This window comes from Mus musculus, chromosome 14 (assembly GCF_000001635.26).
Source record: "Mus musculus strain C57BL/6J chromosome 14, GRCm38.p6 C57BL/6J".
In the NCBI taxonomy this organism is placed as follows: domain Eukaryota; kingdom Metazoa; phylum Chordata; class Mammalia; order Rodentia; family Muridae; genus Mus; species Mus musculus.
The window spans coordinates 16,382,953-16,406,993 of NC_000080.6; the positions used below are offsets into that span (position 1 = coordinate 16,382,953).

General features: G+C 35.2%; 1 protein-coding gene across 1 annotated transcript in view; it reads left to right on the top strand.

Moving 5' to 3' along the window:
• Positions 1-24,041, top strand: part of Top2b (topoisomerase (DNA) II beta) — a 65,582-nt gene that overhangs the window by 17,747 nt on the left and 23,794 nt on the right. Inside the window, exons 2-16 of the mRNA NM_009409.2 lie at positions 110-265; positions 1,505-1,595; positions 3,139-3,202; positions 4,321-4,466; positions 5,438-5,535; positions 6,815-7,027; positions 10,207-10,380; positions 12,455-12,556; positions 12,640-12,777; positions 14,831-14,969; positions 15,655-15,812; positions 15,957-16,082; positions 17,065-17,175; positions 17,439-17,544; positions 23,778-23,887. Of these exons, the coding sequence (NP_033435.2) occupies positions 110-265; positions 1,505-1,595; positions 3,139-3,202; positions 4,321-4,466; positions 5,438-5,535; positions 6,815-7,027; positions 10,207-10,380; positions 12,455-12,556; positions 12,640-12,777; positions 14,831-14,969; positions 15,655-15,812; positions 15,957-16,082; positions 17,065-17,175; positions 17,439-17,544; positions 23,778-23,887 (1,932 nt within the window). The remainder of the gene's footprint in view (positions 1-109; positions 266-1,504; positions 1,596-3,138; positions 3,203-4,320; positions 4,467-5,437; positions 5,536-6,814; positions 7,028-10,206; positions 10,381-12,454; positions 12,557-12,639; positions 12,778-14,830; positions 14,970-15,654; positions 15,813-15,956; positions 16,083-17,064; positions 17,176-17,438; positions 17,545-23,777; positions 23,888-24,041) is intronic.

Genomic DNA, 24,041 nt, shown 5'->3' on the forward strand with positions numbered 1-24,041 from the left:
TAACATTAGTAAGACTGAAAGATGGATCCCAGGTCATGTCTCCATATACATTTTTGTTTGCCCCTTGGTTTAGGATATTTAAATTTAATTTAGATGATTTTTCTAACAGAACAATGCTACAAAAAAGGAAGAGTTGGAGACAGCAAACAAAAATGACTCTACTAAGAAGTTGTCTGTTGAGAGAGTGTACCAGAAGAAGACCCAACTGGAGCACATTCTCCTTCGTCCTGATACATACATTGGATCAGTGGAGCCACTGACACAGGTAATTACTTGCTAAAATTGATTGAGATTAGAGGATATGCATATCTTCTTTTTAAATATTTTAATAAAGGCATGGTTATGTAGTTTGTAAGTCTGCGACTTTATGTCTGTTTATGATCATGATTAAGAAGGACAGAGGAGCTAAGACAATGCGCGAGACTCTGGGCCTGAAACTCACAAACAAGAAAACCAAACAAACCTAACCAAGATGAACCCTGAGAGAGACCTAGGAGAACTGGAAATCTGTTCATTGCTTATGGAGATAAGGACATCAGAATATAAAAGTGTAGAATAAAATGGTGCCATAAGAATTGGTTAAAAGTTTAACATAGTGTGTGCTGTGGTTTACTTCAATAGTGATACCTTCTAGAGCTGATTTATTTATGTTTACTGTGGCTTTGGCTTACATATATTATTCTGCTTGATTTAACATTTTTGGGAAGTCCAAAGTTAGACTTTTATTGTTTTACTCTGCTATATTTTTCTATAGAATATAGATAAATTTTGAAGTGAAAGTAGAAAGTAAATAAATGTTCTTCATTATTTTAAACATTATGTAGGTATTATTTCTAGGGATCCATAGTTGTTGACAGAGAACAGAAATTTCTAGGCCTTAAGAATTTGATTTGGGGTTCCCATCTGCTGTAGAATGGTTAGAATTAGGACTCTTAACTCTTTATGAAACGAGCAGAGAAACTGAAGTTAGAGGTGTTTTGTTGGACACTGGGGATTGAGCCCAGCGCCTTATACTTGGCTCAGCACAAACTGTTACTGAGTTACAGACTTATATTACAGCTGACCTACATGTGAATAAAATACAAGCAATGCAACTTGAACAACTTTTCAATTTTAGTTATTTAAGTTTATTGTGAGACTACAGGACTTGACTTCAGGTTTACTTTGAATGCCTGTTTTAAATAGAGTAACTGACAATATGGATTTTTAGTTTTCTTTGTTTGTATTTGATTTTGTTTTGTTTTACTGGTTTTTTTTTTGTTGTTGTTGTTTTGTTTTGTTTTTGAGACTGGGTTTTACTTTGTAGTTCTGACTAGCATTGATTTGCATGTAGCCCAGATTAGCATCAAATTGTGGTAGTTGTCTTTCCTCAGCTTTCTCTGAGTGTTGAGATTATAGATGTGTATCAACGTAACTTGTTGAGTGTGTGGGTTTATGGTATATAAACTTGGAGTTAAGAATTTGTGGTGTAATAAAACTGTTTTGAATCATTCTCCTGACACAGCTAATGTGGGTGTATGATGAAGATGTAGGGATGAACTGCAGGGAGGTCACCTTTGTTCCAGGCTTATACAAGATCTTTGATGAAATTTTGGGTGAGTACTTATTTAGGATGTAATGCATGTATTTCTGTCTGTGTATTCCCCATGTACTGCAAGTCTTGCAGTATAATTTATAAAGTATTTTGCTGGTTTTTATTTTAAAATATAGGCAAATATGTAAAAAACCAATAATGTATGATATATAAAAAGTAACATTAGGATAAATAATATTAATTGATAATAAGTATGTATGTTAAATATGTTTTTCAGAAAAAATGATATGCAACTATAATGGTTTTGTATTTCTTTGCTTCTTAATGTTTTTCTGATTTTTTTCATGTGTGAAGTTAGTGTGTTGCATTCATATTCCATAGAGAGCCTGTACTCTGCCCTTATCTGGGTTTTATTAGTATCATGGTTATTTCAGAAGCATGTTACATAGGGAGAATGCAAGGCCTTATCTTGGTAGAGTGTGTGAGTTGGAGATAGGACGTGTAAATGTAGTTTTCTCACCAACTGATTAGGTGTTTCTGTTGGGTAGCTTAGTCACCTCTGGTTCCTTCCCAATCTATGATTAATATAATTGCAGTCAGTGGCTATGCCACCTGACTCAGGCAATGCTTATGCTTTATAAATGCTTTTAGCCTTGGGCTTTCTCTGCTCACCTCACTAATATAGTTTGAGGTTTCTTAGACTGATTTCGTTAATTTCTGAGCTTTCTCCTGTATAAGTCCTTCAGAAAAGTAATGGAGTAAACCCAGTTATCCTTTGCATTTATGCTGGCCTCTACTATTTAGGCCTATTACATAGTCTTAAAATCTGGAAACTGAGGGTCTTTGTAAGGTTTTGAGAAACTAATTATATAAAGAAAAGTATTTTTACAATGAGTTTAAGATTTAGAATTTTGAATCATAAGGGCATTAAAGACTTCAGTTAAAAAAAGACTTCGGTTAAAAAAAACTAGTTTAATATGTATGTATATAAAATCATTAGTTTATTAAAGGAGACTAAGACATGGTAACTGTCACTAAGATATAAAGTAAACCCTATGTTTTACTTTTAAGTAGATTTACTTTTGTTCTTTTTTGTATATTTGTAGGTCCATAAACACCCCCTGCCTTGTGTGTGTTTGCACACACACATCTTTTTGTGTGTTTGCTGTAATATAATAGTAATTTAGAATTACTGAGTAAAACTTAGTTTTATTTAGCAAACAATATTTTTATAGTTGAAGTTAACAGTGATCGACTGTTACCACTTATAGATATTGCTACTAAGTTGGAATGTACATAGAATGTGTCCATAAGTTGATATGACCCTGTATGCTTTTTTTTCTTTCAAAAATTAGTTTTTATTAATGGGTTATTTATTTATTTTCCTTTCCAATCACAGCTTTCTCTCCCTCCTCTCCTCCTAGTCCCTCCATCTCACTACCCTCCCTCCACCTGCCCTCCTCCTTTTCTTCTCAGAAAAGGGGAGGCCTCCCATGGATTTCAACCACTCTTGGCATATCAAGTTTTAGTAAGACTAGAGGGACCTGGAAGGAAAAGTGGACCCTATATGCTTTATCATTCATTGTGATATTTTCATCTTGTAGTTAATGCTGCTGACAACAAGCAGAGGGACAAGAACATGACCTGTATTAAGGTTTCTATTGATCCGTAAGTATAAGTTTAATTTCTTTTATGCTAAGTTGTTTTATTTAGGCAATTCCCAATTTGTATTATATATGCTTCTACTGCCTTGTTGTCTTCCTGCTGTGTTGGACTTGGCTATTTTCTTTCTCTTCTGTCCTTTGTGCCCATTTTCTCAGAGAGTACTTGCTTGACCATTTTTCTTGGATACTGTTGGTTTTAGTTGTTAAGAGAACTTATCCATCTTTTCTTATTTTTCTTTTTCTTACATCCTTGTAAGGTGTTCAGGACCTTAGTGCTATTCTGGGCTTATTCTGAAATAGATTTATTTTTCATGCGTAGAATTTGGCTCTTTCCATTTTATATGACCTAGTTAATATATTGACTATTGCTGGGTATTTTAGAATGCCTACCACATGTTTGGCTAATTAGCTTTTTAAGGCAATTTTTAGTATTCAGTTTGAATTTGTGTCTTTGAAAATCTTACTCATATACCAGTGAATGTTTATCTCACTTCTAAAAGCAAGATAGTAGGTAAAATTTTTTTATCTAAGCTACTGCCTATATCAAGATTTTGGTGCTAATTAGTGGCTTCTGTCCAGTATCATTCATGGTAGAAACTAATGGTTTTATGATAGAAAATTTCAAAGACTTAGAATAGGAAATAGTTGTGTATTTAAAAACCTTTAAAGTTAATTTATGGCAGTGATTTGCAACATACAAAATATAAGTTGAGAATGGGATACATTTTAGGCTGCTTGTGCCTTTTTTGCATTGATTGTATAGCTCTAACAGAGAGTTGGGAAATTAAAATGGTAGTAGTCACTGGCTATGTTTGGTCTGCTAAAATGCAGCAGAGAGAATCATGCCTAATGGCTTCTTTTATAACTGTGCCTCCTTCTTACTCTTATCTTGGAGATGGAGAAAGGTTTATTCTAAGAAATGTTGCAGATCTTACTGATCCTAACATGATTTATGTCTCTAATACTGAAATATGTGTTTTCATCAAGCTATGCCATTGTTTTCCAGTTGACACTGACTTACATCTTGCTGTAACCATTCAAGTTTATTCTATAGTTCAATTCTCTTTTTGTAAATTAATATACTTAATTATTAAGTTTTAAATTTTGCTTATGTATTTGCAGTGAATCTAATATTATAAGCATTTGGAATAATGGGAAAGGCATTCCAGTAGTAGAACACAAAGTAGAGAAAGTTTATGTTCCTGCTTTAATTTTTGGACAGCTTTTAACATCGAGTAATTATGACGATGATGAGAAAAAAGTTACAGGTAAAGTCTGAATGGAGCTTTGATTGATAAGTATCACTTTTCTTAACATATAATTACTAAATTACCATTTCCTAAAACATCTCATGTAAAGTTTTATTGTGAGAAAATCCTCTAAAGTTAATATTTTTAAAAAATCTATCTGTTTTGATTATGTAGTCTTAATAGTATGATAAAATTGCTGGAATTAAAAAAATAATTGCTGGAATTCTAATCTAACTGACAGTTTGCGTTCTGATTTAGGTAATAATCCTATGGTACCTGACTGTTATATACACACATATTCTTCAAATTCTTACTATTTTATTCTCTATGTATGGGTATTTTGCCTACATGTATGTTTGTGCACCATGTGTGTGCCTGGTTCCTGCAGAGGCCAGAAGAGCTTGTCAGTTGTACTGGAACTGGAATGTCAGATGACTGTGAGCTTCTGTGTGGTGCTGGGAATGGAACCTGAATGATCTTAACAACCGAGCCTTTTCTGTAGCTCCTGCTACAGAGCTTTTGATAATAAAAGACTTTAACTCTTTTCCTTAAATGGGTCAAGAGATTTTTAAAAAGGACTTTGTATATAAGGAACTTTGGGAAAATATGTTGCCCCAATAGGTTGATAATGTCTTTTAAGTCCAGAGCTCTGAGAAGTTGATGTAAATGAGGCGACTTTGTCAGAAAATTTAGATTTCATGCTCACATGGACTTACTGTGTTATAAGGCTTATTTTTCTTAAATCATGAAAGTAATCACAAATGCTTTAATGATTCTATATTGTATGTAATGTAGTATCTATACTATATTGCTAAACTCTAATATTTTTAATGTAAAATTGTTAAGCATAGGACTATTCAGCCAGGACTTGAGAGAATGATACAACAAATAGAGCTGTTTTGTGTCAAACTTGCTCTAGGATAGGTAAGTTAAAAAGTTCCATTATAGTAACTCTAAACTAAAATTTTCATATTTAACTTGTTTTACAGGAGGCCGTAATGGTTATGGTGCAAAGCTTTGTAATATTTTTAGTACAAAGTTTACAGTAGAAACGGCTTGCAAAGAATACAAACATAGTTTTAAACAGGTATGAAAAGACGTCCATTTTTAACATTTCTTTTATTTATTTATTTATTTATTTATTTATTTATTATTAGGTATTTTCCTCGTTTACATTTTCAATGCTATCCCAAAGGTCCCCCATACCCCCCCCCCAATCCCCTACCCACCCACTGCCCCTTTTTGGCCCTGGCGTTCCCTGTACTGGGGCATATACAGTTTGCGTGTCCAATGGGCCTCTCTTTCCAGTGATGGCCGACTAGGCCATCTTTTGATACATATGCAGCTAAAGACAAGAGCTCCTGGGTACTGGTTAGTTCATATTGTTGTTCTACCTATAGGGTTGCAGTTCCCTTTAGCTCCTTGGGTAATTTCTCTAGCTCCTCCATTAGGGGCCATGTGACCCATCCAATAGCTGACTGTGAGCATCCACTTCTGTGTTTGCTAGGCCCCGGCATAGTCTCACAAGAGAGAGCTATATCTGGGTCCTTTCAGCAAAATCTTACTAGTGTATGCAATGGTGTCAGCATTTGGAAGCTGATTATGGGATGGATCCCTGCATATGGCAATCACTAGATGGTCCGTCCTTTCGTCACAGCTCCAAATTTTGTCTCTGTAACTCCTTCTATGGGTGTTTTGTTCCCATTTCTAAGAAAGGGTAAAGTGTCCACACTTTGGTCTTCGTTCTTCTTGAATTTCATGCGTTTGGCAAGTTGTATCTTATATCTTGGGTATCCTAAGTTTCTGGGCTAATATCCACTTATCAGTGAGTACATATTGTGCGAGTTCCTTTGTGATTGGGTTACTTCACTCAGGATGATACCCTCCAGGTCCATCCATTGCACATTTTAAAATTTCTTTAAAAATGTTTTATTGTTTTGCTTAGATAATAGAAGTTTAAGTGTAACTTTTTTTGTTTGATTAAAATATTAATCAAGTTGCCAAAGAGAAGCTAGAATGACTAGGAAATTTTACATAGCCTCTTTATAATTCTTCTAAGGCAGAGTACTTTATTTAGCAGATGCAACCGCTTATGTATACTGGAAAAATTCCTCCCTGAGTCATTAGGTTCATATGTAAGAAATGTTGGCAGGCCTTTGGAAAGTATTCTGAATTCTACATATGCTCAAATAATTTTATCAGATAAATGTGTCTGTTTATTTTTATAAAAATCCATGGACATGTTAAATGTGAAAGATGCTTCACTGTAAAAATGTTGTGGTAAATGAATTTTTTTCTGTGAGCTGATTCTTTGTTACAAAAGTTAGAAACATTAAAGAAATACTTGTGTATATTTTCTTTTAAAGACATGGATGAATAATATGATGAAGACTTCTGAAGCCAAAATTAAACATTTTGATGGTGAAGATTATACATGCATAACATTCCAGCCAGATCTATCCAAATTTAAGATGGAAAAACTTGACAAGGACATTGTGGCCCTCATGACCAGAAGAGCATATGATTTAGCTGGGTCCTGTAAAGGAGTCAAGGTCATGTTTAATGGGAAGAAGTTGCCTGTAAGTGTCTTGGAAAATATTTTAATAGTGTTATTATTTTGTAGACTTGTTTCATCTTGCTTTTTAAATCTTGTCTGATCTTTTTTAACTGGTGTGTTTAAATGATTGCTATTTTAATGTGATTATTGATTTATTTGTTCTATTATCTTGCTAGCTAATTTCTGTTTCTTGCATATGTTCTTCTCTTCTGTCCTTTGATCATTAAAAAAAAAAACCTGTCTATTTCAAATTATACTTTGAAAAATCTTTTTAGTAATTTCCATAGGGTTTGTGGTAACATTTCACTTAATATTTCACATATAGCTAAGGGAATTCATAAGACTGTAACCCCAGGCCCCCTCTTCCACTCCTTGTGTTACTAGACATTTCGTGTGTGTGTGTGTGTGTGTGTGTTTAAGTGTACATACATGTGCCATACTATGAATTTGAAGGTTAAAAGTTAGAGGATATTTCTGCTGTTGGTTCTCACCTTCCAGCTTGTTTGAGACAGGTTCTTTCGCTGTCCTCACTGCTGTACTGTGCAACATGTGCCAGGCATGCTGGCTGTCAGTTTCTGGGGGTTCGCCTGCCTCTACTCCAGTTTTGCTGTAGGAGCACTGGGATTGCACATGTGTGCTGCTACTCCTGACTTTATACTGGTTCTGGGAAATTTGACTCAGCGCCTCCTGCGTTTACTCCAAGTGTTTTAAAACTCACTGAATTGTCTCCCAAGCCCAAGACAGTGTGCCCTATCATTTCCATATGATTGTAATCATCATATGGAAAAGAAAAGGAGGCAGAAGAAATAGAGTACAGTTTTTAGTTTCTGAGATGTATACAGTCATGTGTGCTTGCAGTTATGATTTTGTTTGTTTGTTGCTGTCTTGTTTTGGTGGTATAGCGATGTTGTCCTGGCTGACCTGTGACTCCTAGGCTCAAACAATCCTCTTGCATTAGCCTCCTGAGAACTTGCAGTTAATTACACACATGTGCCATTTGTCTCAGTTTTAAGTTTTAATTTAATCTTACATTTCTGCTTGAGGATTTTCTTTAACTTGTCTTGTGCAACACCAAGCAATTTATTCCCTGTTATTGTATAAGAAAAGTCCTGATTTTTTTCTTCTCTTTCAAAGGATATATTCAGTAGAATTGTGGGTTGACAGTGTTAAGCATGTAAAGATACTACTGAATTCTTTCTTGGCATGGATTATGATTAGAAGTCTGCTGTGATTTGTTTCTCTGTGTTCTCTTGGTAAGGTTAACATAGTTCTTTTTCCTTTGTCATGAGGATGTTATACATGTAATATGTGCTTGTGTGTGTGGTGGCTTTGTTTGTGATTTCATTTATCCTGTGAGATGTCTTTGAGCACCTGGACTCTGTTGTTTCATCTATTAAAAATATTTAATTTATTTTATGTATGATGCTCTATCTGAATATGCACCTGCATGCCAAAAGAGGGCACCAGAAGTGGTTGCTGGGGACTGAACTCCGGATGTCTGGAAGAGCAGACAGTGTTCTTAACCACTAAGCCATCTCTCCCTCTCCCTTGTGTTATTTCATTTTTGTCACGAATTCCGAAAGCTTTTAGGCCTGATTGTGTCAACTGACAGTGGCATTTATGTCTTCTGTGCTTTCAATTTTTAGCATTTTCATTTTGTTCTTTATTATTTGAATTCCATCTCTTTACTGAAGTGGCATGTCTTTTCTACTAGACTGTACTGTACTAACTAACAATAGTGATTCTAAGTGCCTGTTACAACATCTGAGATGTTTTGTTTTAAATTTGGATTTATTTTTATATGCATTAATAAAATACACATAAAATACAGTCTTGTGCCTATGTGTGTATTTGTACACCATGGTTGTGAGCTTTTATATAGTCTGGGAATTGAACCTGGGCTCTCTGTCCTCTGGGAAAGCAGAAGTACTCCAAACCAATGAGGAATCTATCTAGCTCCATTTGAGCTGTTTCTGATGATAATTATATTTCGATTTTTAAAATTTATTTTGGTATTCCTAAAAGTATTATGGAACAGTTTGTGTTGTGTATAGTGGCAGACACTGGGGTAAATGGACTTTGTTATTGGCCTTATGTTAATCTCTCCAAGTGTTTAAAGTTTGTTTCTTTCTAGTTTTCATTGTTTGTTTCTTCCAGCTCCCTGGCAGAGATGGTTTGTGTCTTGTGCTCTATTGGCTGAAATTTCCTGTTACTATTAGAGCCTTATTAGTCTGGGGGTAGCATGCAAGAGATTCTTTAGTATCTGATTAAATCTCAGTCTTGAATTGCACATTGAGCCTATTCCATACAGATTGGTTTCAGAGTGCACATGCACGTCTTTCCATGAGTAGAGACTTTTCATTTGCTCTTAAGTCTTTTTCTTAGCTGTGGTAGCTTTCCACCAGTGTTCTACATAGTCTGCTTCTTGAGCTCCACTGAACTACAGAATAAGACAGACTCCTTATTTCATTTTTATAAGAGAATGGAGGCTGGGTGGATTGTTCACTGCCTGCTGCTGTCTTCTAGCCAGCACATGGCAAATGTATCTCTCTTGATCCATGTGAAAGCTTGATGTGGTCCCTAGACAGACAACTTCCTGCGATGGGAGCCTTTCCCAACCATGGCCAGAAGTTTCCTATGCTTGTATTCTTCCAGTACTGACTAGTTACTAGTTACTAGTTACTTCCAGTACTGACTAGTTACTGCATCTAGTTTAAGGTGTTTAAATCTTATTAAACTTATGCTCTGGTTAAACAAATGCTGAGAGATTCTGTGATTTTCTTTAGCATGTGTCTCTCTACAGACTTCAGAATGGCAGTTATTTTAGTCTAAGTTGTTTTGGGGGGTTGTGAAAATTTGTTAATTTATTTGGATAGCTGTTTTCCATACGATACAGATGTCTTTTGCTTTAGTTTTTCTCATGTCTGAACTCGTATTAGAAAGTTAACATTTGTCATTTACAAAATAACAGTTTTCTGAAAACTAAATATAATGTACCCAAATAGACATGCTTTCTCATCTTTATCAAGCACACCGCACAAATGAATGCTCTAAGAACAGGTGTCAAGAAGGGAATGCTTGATGGCTTCCATCATAGGTGAAAGCTGCTGTAAATGAGAATGGAAGTCAGAGAAGTAACTTACGACATGTTTTTATGCTGTTGTCCTATGCATAATTGCTCATTGTTTTTTAAATTAATAGGTAAATGGATTTCGCAGCTATGTAGACCTTTATGTGAAAGACAAATTGGATGAAACTGGGGTGGCTCTCAAAGTTATTCATGAACTTGCAAATGAAAGATGGGATGTTTGTCTAACCTTGAGTGAAAAAGGTTTCCAGCAGATCAGCTTTGTGAATAGTATTGCAACTACAAAAGTAAGTGCCCAGATTCTTCTTGTTCCAAGCCATTGGTAAAATAGTACCTTAAACAATGAAATAAAAACAAAACCAACAAAAATAAGTGGCTAGTGTTTATTATTGAATATGTTGTATGAAATTTAGGTTGATAAGATTCATTATTTTGTATCTGAGTTTTGAGTATGGTAGAGAATAATAGGAAATGAGCTCCTTGAGGAGTCAGGTTGTGGAACATGTTATTTGCTATTTTAAGGAGCTTTAACCTTCTTCTGTAGGTTTTGGACTTCAAAGTCACAAAGAGTTCTTATCCAAAATTATTTATTGACTGTGGGTGTAGTCTAGAGGTAGAGTGCTTACTTAGCATGTCTGAAGCTCTGACTTTTAATCTAGACTCTGCAAAGTGAAGGAATGAATGGATGAATGAATGAATGAATGAATGAATAAGTTGAAAGTTGATGATAATAAAGTAGTGAGTAATGCAAGTAAATAATGTTGACTAGTTTAAAACAATGATTTGTGATTCTTTTTTAAGTTTTGTTTTATAATGTTTTAACATTTTTTCTTTTCCTTCTTTTTACCTCAATAATATGGTCTCCCCAGTCTTTTCCTTGGACAACAGAAATTTACCCTAGTGATGATTGTATTCTGTTGGACAGGGACTTAAAGCTTTATTTTTTAAAATATTTAATCTTTTGATTTAAAGGTTTTACTTCTTTCTCTCATTTCTCTCAGCAACTAGAGATAATTTCTTCTAAAAGATGGGCAGTTTTAGACTGCTGCTATGTGTAGTACCATAATGCCACCAGGAGCCTCTGTTTTTCCCGACTTTCTTTTCTACCACCTATGGCATGTGGCTTTGTTTCCCGTCCTCAAACGCAATTGCGTTTCTATAACTCAGTTCCAAGTTCTACGGAGAGGAAAATGGTAGCAAGCCAAATTGCCATCTTTTGGTCAGGAATATAATAGTTTTCCTAGAATAACCACCCAACCAGTAATTGCTAAAATCTCACTGGTTGGAGCTGAGTTACATGGCTTGTGTTTCTTTTTTTAAAAAAACTGGGGGGATGTAGCACAAACTTGCATACAACCAAAAATACCCTAAGCAGTGGTGTTCAGAGATATCATAGGTTAAATAACATGGTAGTATTGGGAAAGAGGGCAGTATTGCTGGAGAAAGTTAAGAACTTCTCTTTCCCTGTATATTATCTTATACATGTCATCCATTTGGCTTTTTATGAGTTCTTTTGTTGTTGTTATTGTTATTTTTCTTTTTAAATTGTCTAATTACTGGTTCTCCTCCCCACCTCCTCCCAGATCCTCTCACTTTCTCTTCCACCCTAATCCACATCCCTTTCTTCCTCTAAAAAAATAAAGATAAAATAAAATATGATAGAAATGTACAAACTGGAATAGAATGAAACAAACAGAAAAGGTAGCTGAAGAAAAAGCACATGAAACATAGATAGATGCACAGACACACACTTAAACAGAGATTTCCATAAAAACACAAAATTGTAAACCAAAATATATATGTAAAATACCTTTTAAGGTAAAAATAAAAAATAAGAACCTCCAAAAATGCCATTGTTTTGTTTTGTGTTGGCCATCATTGCTGGGCATAGGACCTGCCCTAAGAATGGTTTATATATCTAGTGAGACAGCTATCTTTTTATTATTAATAAACTGTTAAGGAAAATGAAATATAAATATCTTCTTATGTTTTGTAACCCATCTTATCAAATTGTTAAATCTGAGTGGGACATGGATAGGTAGTTCATCAGGGGAATTTGAAAGTTGAAGACAATCCGAGGGAATGAGCCATTAATCAATGCCTCTGCCAACTCTGAGTGATGTCACTTACATTGTTGACCATTTCCTTGGTGCTCAGATCACCTGAGAACTGATCTTGAGTATTAGGAAATGCCATAGATGTGGTAGTGAATGAGGAGATTGAGAGAAGATAACTTGGCACTATGACCTAAAGGGTCCTTTTAGACCCTTGCTATCATTTTCAGTTTCATATTCCTCTACAAAATAATATTGCACTACTAAATTGTTTGACATATTGTGTTCTGTACTCTCTCCTGTACAGGGTGGGCGGCATGTGGATTATGTAGTAGATCAAGTTGTTAGTAAACTGATTGAAGTAGTTAAGAAAAAGAACAAAGCTGGTGTATCAGTGAAACCATTTCAGGTAAGTGATGCTTTTATGTGTTCCACTATATTGCCACATCATGCCTGTTTTAATGTTGACCATTTTTATTGTATTTTTCACAGGTTAAAAACCATATATGGGTTTTTATTAATTGTCTTATTGAAAATCCAACCTTTGATTCTCAAACTAAGGAAAACATGACTCTGCAGCCCAAAAGTTTTGGGTCCAAATGCCAACTGTCAGAAAAATTTTTTAAAGCAGTAAGTTAAACTTGTATTATTTTTTGGGTTATTGAGAACACAGTAAATGGTTTTTCTTTTTTAAATTTTATTTTATTTGTACCTAAATTCTCTCTTTTATCATAGTAATTGTGACCATAGGCATGCTTATACTTTAAGTTAATATGTTTCATTCTGCTAATTTTAAAAGTGTGGAACACATTGTTTCACTAAACTATTTTTTTTTAAAGATTTATTTTATATATGTGAGTATGCTGTCTGTGTCTTCAGACACACCTGAAGAGGGCATTGGATCCCATTACAGATGGTTGTGAGCCACCATGTGGTTGCTGGGAATTGAACTCAGAACCTCTGGAAGAGTAGTCATTGCTCTTAACTGCTGAGCCATCTTTCTAGCCCATCACTAAACTATTAACTGTTTTATCAAGTACCATAGTAGGGAGTTACATAACTAAGTGTGTTAGCTTTGAGTTGGCCATTGCAAAGTTTCAGTTTTCCATTGACAGATATTCAGAGCCTCACAGCCTTTTCTTTTCATCTTTCTCCTCTTTTGTTCAAATTATTCTACATGTGTATACACACACACACACACACACACATATATATACATATATATATGTGTGTGTGTGTATATGCGTATGTGTGTATATATATATACACATATGCATATACAGCTATATATGCACATTTATAATGTGCATATAAACATATCCTACATATATATACATGTATGTACATATATATACACATACAGACACATATATGTGTATGTATGTATAAAATGTCCTATACAAAATGTAGCATTTTCTACATTATTGAGCATTGCATTTGAATTTGAACATTATTTAAACTTTTTTAAAAATGAGGGTACAAGTAAATAATAAATCGTGATTTTTGTAATTGAATTTTGTAGCAATGGGCTATATGTATTTTATTGGCTCCTATAATCTGTTGTACACCACTCAGGATTTCAATGGCTTCCTTGTTAGTAGTACCACCAGTTAAACATTTAGTAAATATCTATAAGGCACCTTTTAAAGTTGTTGGGCAGTGGGGATGAAATCATGTAATCAGTTAGCCAAAGTTATCTTCATTCTGTCCATCTGTGTGTCTCTGTGTATCATTCCCAGTCCCCTCTGCCCCCTCTCGTTTGAAAGTTCATAGTGTGGTGGGAATAGAGTATAGTTGTCATGGAGAATGTATTTTTTTAAATCCCAATATTAGGTTTTCAAAGGTAGGGAGTATAAGAAGCATAAGCAAATGTGCTTTTTTAGGTACTTGCTTTTCAAACTGTAGAATATTTATAATGAATTCTGAGCTCACATTATATTATAGCTGTCATTGTAACAATTGCTCTTACAGAGTGATTTGGTTATAGATACTGTATTGTTTTATTTAGGTGAATCAAGTCTAGATTTGGCACAGATTACCTTTTTTTCTCATTAAATTGCCTAGAAAACTATTGTGCCTAAAAAAAAAAAAAAAAAAAAAAAAAACCCACATCACTAAGGATGATTTAAAAAAGGTTTAAGAATTGGAATTGAAGATCTTTCACACACCAATTCATTCTGAATCATAAACAATGTGTTAAGTAAAGTCTCTGTTAGCAAAATGAGGGTTTTGTATGAATTTCTCAGTTATCCTAATGTGATCTTCATAATCAGTATTTTTTCTCATAAGATTTTAGGCTTCACATTTTAAATTGAAGGATATTGAAGATGTCAATGTCTGGATTTTCCAATTAATAAATTAATGCGTCTTTAAGCTTTTACTATTGTTAACTTGCAATAAGAGTCCTACAAGAGCCTTCATATTCATGAAGTTTACAAGATTTTTCTCATATTTGTCTTAGTACTTTAGGTCATTGTATGTATAGTTGTCTGAGTTAGTTTGACTAACTAGCTATAACTGTAGTTTTATTGTCATTCAGTAAAATTTACTAGAATGTCTTATAATCATTATAATTTTGTCTTTCAAAGTGCCTGAATTCTCATTGTCATAGACAATTGTATACATTTTAGGTTAACTTATGAGCTATTTTATATACTGCTGACCTTTGATTTCTTTTTTTAAGGCCTCTAATTGTGGCATTGTAGAAAGCATATTGAACTGGGTGAAATTTAAGGCTCAGACTCAACTGAATAAGAAGTGTTCATCAGTAAAGTACAGTAAAATCAAAGGCATTCCCAAACTGGATGATGCCAATGATGCTGGTAAGAATCAAATCAAGTTTAAAATTTTAAGTTTACCCTTTATTTAGTTATGGAAAATTTCATTTATGCTATGATTTCCTGTTAAGAGTATAATTGAAATTGAATCATGTAGGGTTAGGAGGATGCTTCTATGGGTAGGAGTGCTGGCAGTATAAGCATTGAAGACCTAAGTTTGAATTCCCAGCGCCCATGTACAAAGCTGGGCATGGTTGTCTGTGCCTTCAGCTCTAGCACTGAGACGGGGGTTGTGTAGAGATGCCAGTGCATTCTGATAGCTTGCTGGCCAGTCAGCCTTGCTGAAACAGGGTGCTTCTGGTTCAGTGAAAGATTCTGTCTCAAGGTTATTCATCAGATAAAGAGCAATAGAGGACAACAGCTAATGTCCTGCTGTGGTCTCTGAATGGGTACATATATACCATAGAGAAAAAAGGAAGGAAGTACAGGAGGGAGAAATTGCTTCATGTACTATTTATTACTATCTTAAGAGGTTGAAAATCTAGTACAATGTATTTAAAATTTACAGTTTACACTTATAATTATAAATTACAGTTTACCTTTTAAACTTCATTAAGTGTAATATAAAGTGACTGATAGTCTTCCATTATTATTGTGATAATTTTTCTGGCTTCATTTTCCTTAATGAAATAAGGTACTCAAAATGTGTTTAATTTAAAATATTTTTCAGGTGGCAAACATTCCCTGGAGTGTACATTAATATTAACAGAGGGGGACTCCGCCAAATCTCTAGCTGTATCTGGATTAGGTGTGATTGGTAGGGACAGATATGGAGTCTTCCCACTCAGGGGTAAAATTCTCAATGTACGAGAAGCCTCTCATAAACAGGTTTGTATTTATTCACATAGGTATCCATGACAGTTCTAACATATTGCTCAAATTGAATTTTTTCAAATGTAGATTCAGACTCATATATACTTTCATATACTTCAGCAATTTAAAAATAATTTCAATATTTTTCTTTTTGTATAGATTATGGAAAATGCAGAGATAAATAATATTATTAAAATAGTTGGTTTGCAATACAAGAAAAGTTATGATGATGCAGAATCTCTGAAAACTTTACGTTATGGAAAGATTATGATTATGACTGATCAGGTTGGTCTGAAAGTTATTACATATTTACAGTTCATATCTTCAGATTGTCTTATTCATGTATATATGTATGTATGAATGCATGCTGGATGCAGGACAGATGTTTTACCACTGAGCTACATATCTAACTCTGAGACTGTTGTTTGGTAATTGTCTCGGGAAGTAGTATAGGGTAATTGTCTCAGAAAGTATAGTATAGATTGTGATTGTGTGCTTCTAGAGGACACATTATTGTATGGAAACCTGCACATGAAGCCCGTTTTATATTATTTAATTTTTTGGCAGTTATTAATCTCATTGGTTATTTTTAAATGTCTTGAAATGCAGCAATTAGGAAAAGAACAGGACACAGTATTATATCACAGTAACTAAGCCTATGTGGGAATAGGAATGAAGTATTGGCATCTGTAAGAGAAAAACAGTGACCTAGTAGTTTGCTAGTTACTATTGGCACATGTTGGCCTAAGTTAAGATGAACAAAACCAAGGAGGACTTTAACATAGCAGTAATCAAGAAAGAACTAGAATATTGAAAATGGATAACTTTATATGTAACCAACAGTATCTCTTAAAATGTAAAAGCATTTGTGAAATATTCACCAGAAAAAGCTGCAATATACTTTTATGTTTCGCAGCTTTCATGTCGTGAGAAGACATGTAAATAACTGCACCCAATGGCCTTCCTCTTCTATTGCCCAGGGAAGTGCGCTTATAACCGTGTGTGAAGTTTTCCACCTTTAAACATCTGGTACACCATATAACATGAATAATGATAACATGTTCATTATGCAAGGACAAGTATATTCAGTCTGTTGTTAATTGAACTTGTAGTTTAAGTGATAGTCTTCTAATCTATAATGTTTCATTAAATACTTATCTACATTTGAATGAGATTTTGCCTTGCCTTCACTCATACATTTTAAAACTTGTTTAAAAGTAGTTATAGTCTATAAAATTATGGAACTTTTTACTTTATATTTATTTAGGATCAAGATGGTTCTCACATCAAAGGCCTGCTAATCAATTTTATTCATCACAATTGGCCATCACTTTTGAAGCATGGTTTTCTTGAAGAATTCATTACTCCCATTGTAAAGGTACAACTTGCATTCTTTTAATTTTGCATTTTGTTTTGTTTTGTTTTTTGTTTGTTTGTTTTTTGAGACAGGGTTTCTCTGTATAGCCCTGGCTCTCCTGGAACTCACTCTGTAGACCAGGCTGACCTCGAACTCAGAAATCCACCTGCCTCTGCCTCCCAGATGCTGGGATTAAGGGCATGCGCCACCACTGCCTGACTTGTAATGTTTTCATAAGTCTTAGCAGAATAACTAATTTCTTTCTTTTCTCTGATTAATTTAAGGCAAGCAAAAATAAGCAGGAACTTTCCTTTTATAGTATTCCTGAATTTGATGAGTGGAAAAAACATATAGAAAACCAGAAAGCCTGGAAAATAAAGTACTACAAAGGTTTGTAATTTAATATTTATGTTTATAAAGTGACTGCCTAGGTAATCTATTTTATGAGAGTAATAAAATACCTTGAAAGTTTGTCTTTTAGATTTTACCACCAGTTTATTTTTGACTGGAAGGGTTTTATCCCTAAAATTTTTTTTATTGGACATTTTGTTTATTTACATTTCAAATGTTATCACCTTTCCTGATGACTCCCCCAGGAACTCCATATCCCATCCCCCCTCCCCATGTTCAAGGCTCTTCCTCAATTTCTCTTCTTTTAGTTTCAGTGTAACTGGTTTTATGTCAAGGTCCTTGATCCACTTGGACTTGAGCTTTGGGCAAGGAGATAATAATGGGTTGATTTGCATTTTTCTACATGATCTACTGCCATTTGAACCAGCACCATTTGTTGAAAATGCTGCCTTTTTTCCACTGGATGGTATTAGCTCCTTTGTCAAAGAACAAGTGACCATAGGTGTGTGGGTCCATTTTGGGGTCTTCAGTTCTAGTCCATTGATTTTCCTGCCTGTTTCTATACCAATACCATGCAGTTTTTATCACAATTGCTCTGTAGCACAGCTTGAGGTCAGGGATGGTAATTCCCCCAGAAGTTCTTTTATTGTTGAGAATAGTTTTCACTATCTTGGGTTTTTTGTTATTCCAAATTAATTTGCAAATTGCTCTTTCTAACTCTATGAAGAATTGATTCGGAATTTTGATGGGGATTGCATTTAATTTGTAGATTGCTTTTGGCAAGATGGCCGTTTTTACTATATTAATCCTGCAAATCCGTGAGTATCGGAGGTCTTTTCATCTTCTGAGATCTTCTTTAATTTCTTTCTTCAAAGACTTGAATTTCTTATCATACAGATCTTTCACTTGCTTAGTTAGAGTCACGCCAAGGTATTTTATATTATTTGTGATTATTGTGAAGGGTGTTGTTTCCCTAATGTCTTTCTCAGCCTGTTTATCCTTTGAGTAGAGGACGGCCACTGATTTGTTTGAGTTAGTTTTATATACAGTCACTTTGCTGAAGTTGTTTATCAGCTGTAGGAGTTCTCTGGTGGAATTTTTGGGGTCACTTAATTAACTATCATATCTGCAAATAGTGATATTTTGACTTCTTACTTTCCAATTTGGTTCTTTTTGACCTCGTTTTGTTGTCTAATTTCTCTGGCTAGGACTTTGAGTATGATACTGAATAGTTAAGGGAGAGGGTGGGCAGCCTTGTCTAGTCCCTGATTTTAGTGGATTGCTTCAATTTTCTCTCCATTCAGTTTTATGTTGACTACTGGTTTGCTGTATATAGCTTTTACTATGTTTAGGTATGGGCTTTGGATTCCTCATCTTTCCAAGACTTTTACCATGAAGGGGTGTGAAATTTTGTCAAATGCTTTCTCAGCATCTAATGAGATGATCATGTGTTTGTTTTTTTCCTTTCAGTTTGTTTATATAGTGAATTACGTTGATAGATTTCTTTATATTGAACCATCCCTGCATTCCTGGAATAAAGCCTACTTGATCATGATGGATGATCATTTTGATGTGTTTTTGGATTGAGTTTGTGAGAATTTTATTGCATATTTTTGCACTGATATTCATAAGGGAAATTGGTCTGAAGTTCTGTTTCTTTGCTCTTTCTTTGTTGGGTCTTTGTGTAGTTTAGGTATAAGCATAATTTTGGCTTCATAGAATGAATTGAGTAGTGTTTCTTCTGTTTCTATTTGTGGAATAGTTTGAAGAGAATTGGTATTAGGTCTTCTTTGAAGGTCTGATCGAACTCTGCAGTAAACCCATCTGGTGCTGGGCTTTCTTTTCTTGGAAGACTTTTAATGACTGCTGCTATTTCTTTAGGGGTTATGGGACTGTTTAGATGGTTTATCTGATCCCGATTTAACTTTGGCATCTAGTATCTGTCTAGAAAATTATCCACTTCATATAGATTTTCAAGTTTTTTGAGTATAGGCTATTGTAGTAGGATCTGATGATTTTTTTTTTGAATTTCTTCAGTTTCTGTTGTTATGTCTCACTTTTCATTTCTGATTTTAATTTTGATACTGTCCCTGTGCCCTTTGGTCAGTCTGGCTAAGGGTTTATCTATCTTGTTGATTTTTCTCAAAGAACCAGCTCCTGATTTTGTTGTTTCTATGTGGTTGATTTCACCCGTGAGTTTGATTATTTCCTGCTGTCTACTCCTCTTGGGTGTATTTGCTTCTTTTTCTCCTAGAGCTTTCAGGTGTTCTGTCAAGCTGCTAGTGTATGTTCTCTCCACTTTCTTTTTTGTAGGCACTCAGAGCTATGAGATTTTTACTTAGCACTGCTTTCATTTTGTCCTATAAGTTTTGGTATGAGGTGGGTGCCTTCATTTTCATTAAATTCTAAAAAGTCTTTCCTTTCCCTCCCTCCCTCCCTCCCTCCCTCCCTCCCTCCCTCCCTCCCTCCCTCCCTCCCTCCCTCCCTCCCTCCCTCCCTCCCTCCCTCCCTTCCTTCCTTCTCCAAGTTATTGAGTAGTGCGTTGTTCAGTTTCCATGTGTATGTGGGCTATTTATTTATTTATTTATTTATTTTGATGTTATTGAAGACTAGCTTTAGTCCATGGTGATCTGAAAGGATGCATGGGATTATTTCAGTCTTGTATCTGTTGAGGTCTGTTTTTGAGGCTCAGTTTTGGAGAAGGTACCGTGAGGTGCTGAGAAGGTATATTCTTTTGTTTTAGGATAAAATATTCTATAGATATCTGTTAGATCCATTTGGTTCATAACTTCTGTTAGTTTCAGTGTGTCTCTGTTTAGTTTCTGTTTCCATGATCTGTCCATTGATGAGAACGGGGTGTTAAAGTCTCCCGCTATTATTGTGTAAGGTGCAATGTGTGCTTTGAGAGTTAATAAAGTTACTTTATGAAGATGGGTACCCTTTCATTTTGAGCATAGATGTTCAGAATCGAGAGTTCTTCTTGGTAGATTTTTCCTTCAACAAGTATGAAGTGGCCTTCTTTATCTTTTTTGATAACTTTAGGTTGAAAGTCGATTGTATTCAATATTAGAATGGCTACTCCAGCTTGTTTCTTGGGATCATTTGCTTGGCAAATTGTTTTCCAGAGTTTTACTCTGAAATAGTGTCTTTCCTTGTCACTGAGGTGCATTTCCTGTATGCAGCAAGATATTGGGTCCTTTTTATGTATCCAGGCCGCTAGTCCATGTCTTTTTATTGGGGAATTGAGTCCATTGATGTTAAGAGATAGTAGGGAAAGTGATTGTTGCTTCCTGTTATTTTTATTGTTAGAGGTTGAATTATGTTTGTGTTGCTATCTTCTTTTGGGTTTGTTGGAAGAAGATTACTTTCTTGCTTTTTCTAGGGTGAAGTTTCCCTCCTTGTGTTGGCATTTTCTATCTGTTATCCTTTGTAGGGATGGATTTGTGGAAATTTATTGTGTAAATTTAGTTTTGTCATGGAATATCTTGGTTTCTCCATCTATGCTAATTGAGAGTTTTGCTGGGTATAGTAGCCTGGGCTGGCATTTGTGTTTTCTTAGGGTCTTTATGTTGTCTGTCCAGGATCTTCTGACTTTTATGATCTCTGGTGAGAAGTCTGCTGTAGTTCTGATAGGTCTGCCTTTATATGTTACTTGACCTTTTTCCCCTTATTGCTTTTAATATTCTTTCTGTGTTTTGTGCATTTGGTGTTTTGATTATCATGTGACAGGAGGGATTTCTTTTTGGTCTAGTCTATTTGGAGTTCTGTATGCTTCTTGTATGTTCATGGGCATCTCTTTGTTTAGGTTAGGGAAGTTTTCTTCTATAATTTTGTTGTAGATATTTATTGGCCCTTTAAGTTGGGAATCTTCACTCTCTTATATAGCTACTATCATTAGGTTTGGTGATCTCATTGTGTCCTGAATTTTCTGGATGTTTTGGGTTAGGAGCTTTTTGCCTTTTGCCTTTTCTTTGACTGTTGTGTCAGTGTTTTCTATGGTATCTTCTGCACCTGATATTCTCTCTTCTATATCTTGTAGCCTATTGATGATGCTTGCATCTATGACTCCTGTTCTCTTTTCTAGATTTTCTATCTCCACAGTAGTCTCCCTTTGTGATTTCTTTATTGTTTCTTCTTCCAGTTTTAGATCCTGGATGGGTTTTTTTTTCCCCCTTTTCACCTCTTAGGTTGTGTTTTCTTTAAGGGATTTTTGTGTTTCCTCTTTAAAGGCTTCCACCTGTTTACTTGTGTTCCCCTGTTTTTCTTTAAGGAAGATATTCATGTCCTTCTTAAAGTCTTCTCCTATCATAATGAAAAGTGATTTTAAAATCTGAGTTTTCCTTTTCCAGTGTGATGGAGTATTCAGACCTTGCTATGGAACAAGAACTGGGTTCTGATGATGCCAAGTAACCTTGGTTTTTGTTGCTTATGTTCTTGTGCTTGCCTCTCACCATCTGGTTATCTCTATTCCTACCTTCACTCACTGTCTCTGACTGGAGCCTTTCCCTCCTGTTATCTTGGTTGTGTCAGAATTCCTTAGATTTCAGCTATCTCTGTGATCGTGTGATCCTGAGATACTGAGTGTAAGAGCTCCTGCGAGTCAAGCTGCTTCTGGGGTCCTGAAATCCTGGTGTTTTTAAGCTCCTGAGATTCTATGATCATGGGCATATTAGAGCTCCTGGGAGTCCGGCTTCCTCTATTTCCTTCTATTGTAGGATTGGGTGCAGAGCTAGTGCCCAAGGTCAGCTCAGGGCACAGGCTCAGACCTGTGTCCCTGGATCCTCGGCAGATCCCAGTTACTCCTGGTTTGCAGTGGGTGTTTTGACTTCCTTACCTATGATCCTGGGCGAGTTAGACCTCCTGGGAGTTTTAAAACCCCTGGGAGTCTACCTTCTCCTGGGTATTATGTGATTGGGTGCAGACCTAGTACCCATGGTCTGCTCAGGGCACTAGCTCAGACCGGAAGATGAAGGTTTTCTTTTTTAATAGAAAATTCTGAGGGACCCTTATATAGCCGTCTCATATGAGGCTATGCCAGTGCCTGGCAAATACAGAAGTGGATGCTCACAGTAATCTATTGGATGGAACACAGGGCCCCCAGTGGAGGAGCTAGAGAAAGTACCCAAGAGCTGAAGGGGTCTGCAACCTTATAGGAGGAACAACAATATGAACTAACCAGTACCCCCAGAGCTCGTGTCTCTAGCTGCGTACGTAGCAGAAGATGGCCTAGTCGGCCATCATTGGGAAGAGAGGCCCCTTGGTCTTATGAAGATCATATGCCCCAGTACAGGGGAATGCCAGGGCCAAGAAGTGGGAGTGGGTAGGTAGGGAAGCAGGGTGGGGAAGGGTATAAGGAACTTTCGAGATAGCATTTGAAATGTAAATAAAGAAAATATCTAACAATAAAGAGTATTGATATAAAAAAAAGAAAGTTCTGTAAGCAAAATTTTAAACTCCCACAAATAGTAGTAGTAGTAGTAGTAGTAGTAGTAGTAGTGGTGGTGGTGGTGGTGGTGGTGGTGGTGGTGGTGGTGGTAGTAGTAGTAGTAGTAGTAGTAGTAATCTTACAGAATTTCTTCTTAGCACTTGAACTTTATCTTATGCATGCACACACACAAATATTGTATAAGAATACAGCTACTTATTCATTTTAACAATCATGGTTTTGTGCCACATAGCCTTTCTTAACTAAGTGTTAATCTGAAATTACTGTTAGACCTTATAGTATTTCAACCGTCACTACTTTAATGTGCTTCTAACAAATACCCATATTCTTTTGTAACATTTAAAATCTAGCTAAGTTAAATTTCTCAAGATTATATTAATGTATATTTAATATTTTAAATTAAGATTCAAACAGTTAGCAATCTGATTTATGGGTCTCTTAAATCTCTGAATGAAACCTTTTCATGTTTCATGAATATTTTCTCATTTTAATTCATTAAAAAAGCTGCTCTGTGTAAATTTCCCACATCTTAAAATTTTCCCATTGTGCTCCTTCCCTTTCATTTAATGTGTAACAACTTTCTTTTTCATTATTTTCTGTTACATGATACTTAAATCAGAATGTGATCATATTTGAGTTGGATTTGTTTGCCAGAAACAATTATTAATATGTATTATTGTATATTTAAGTCATGAGGCATATATTTGGTTTGTCTGTCTTAAGATTGATCAATTAGTAACAATTTAATGACTTTCCCTATAAGTTTTTCATGTGATGGTTTTGAACAGCCATTATTTGTGACCCTGTTTTATATTAAATTATACAGGATTAGGTACCAGTACCGCTAAAGAAGCAAAGGAATATTTTGCTGATATGGAAAGGCATCGCATTTTGTTTAGATATGCTGGACCTGAAGATGATGCTGCCATCACCTTGGTAAGTATATTGTGAATAAAAAAAAATTCTTTCGCTATCCTCTTCCTGCTGTATGTTTCCTTCTCGAGTTTTGTGTGAGAAGTAAGTCTTTCTTGAAAGTATAGTACCTAAAGTAGTGAATTTTGATTTTATTATTTCTTTAATAAAAAGCCTC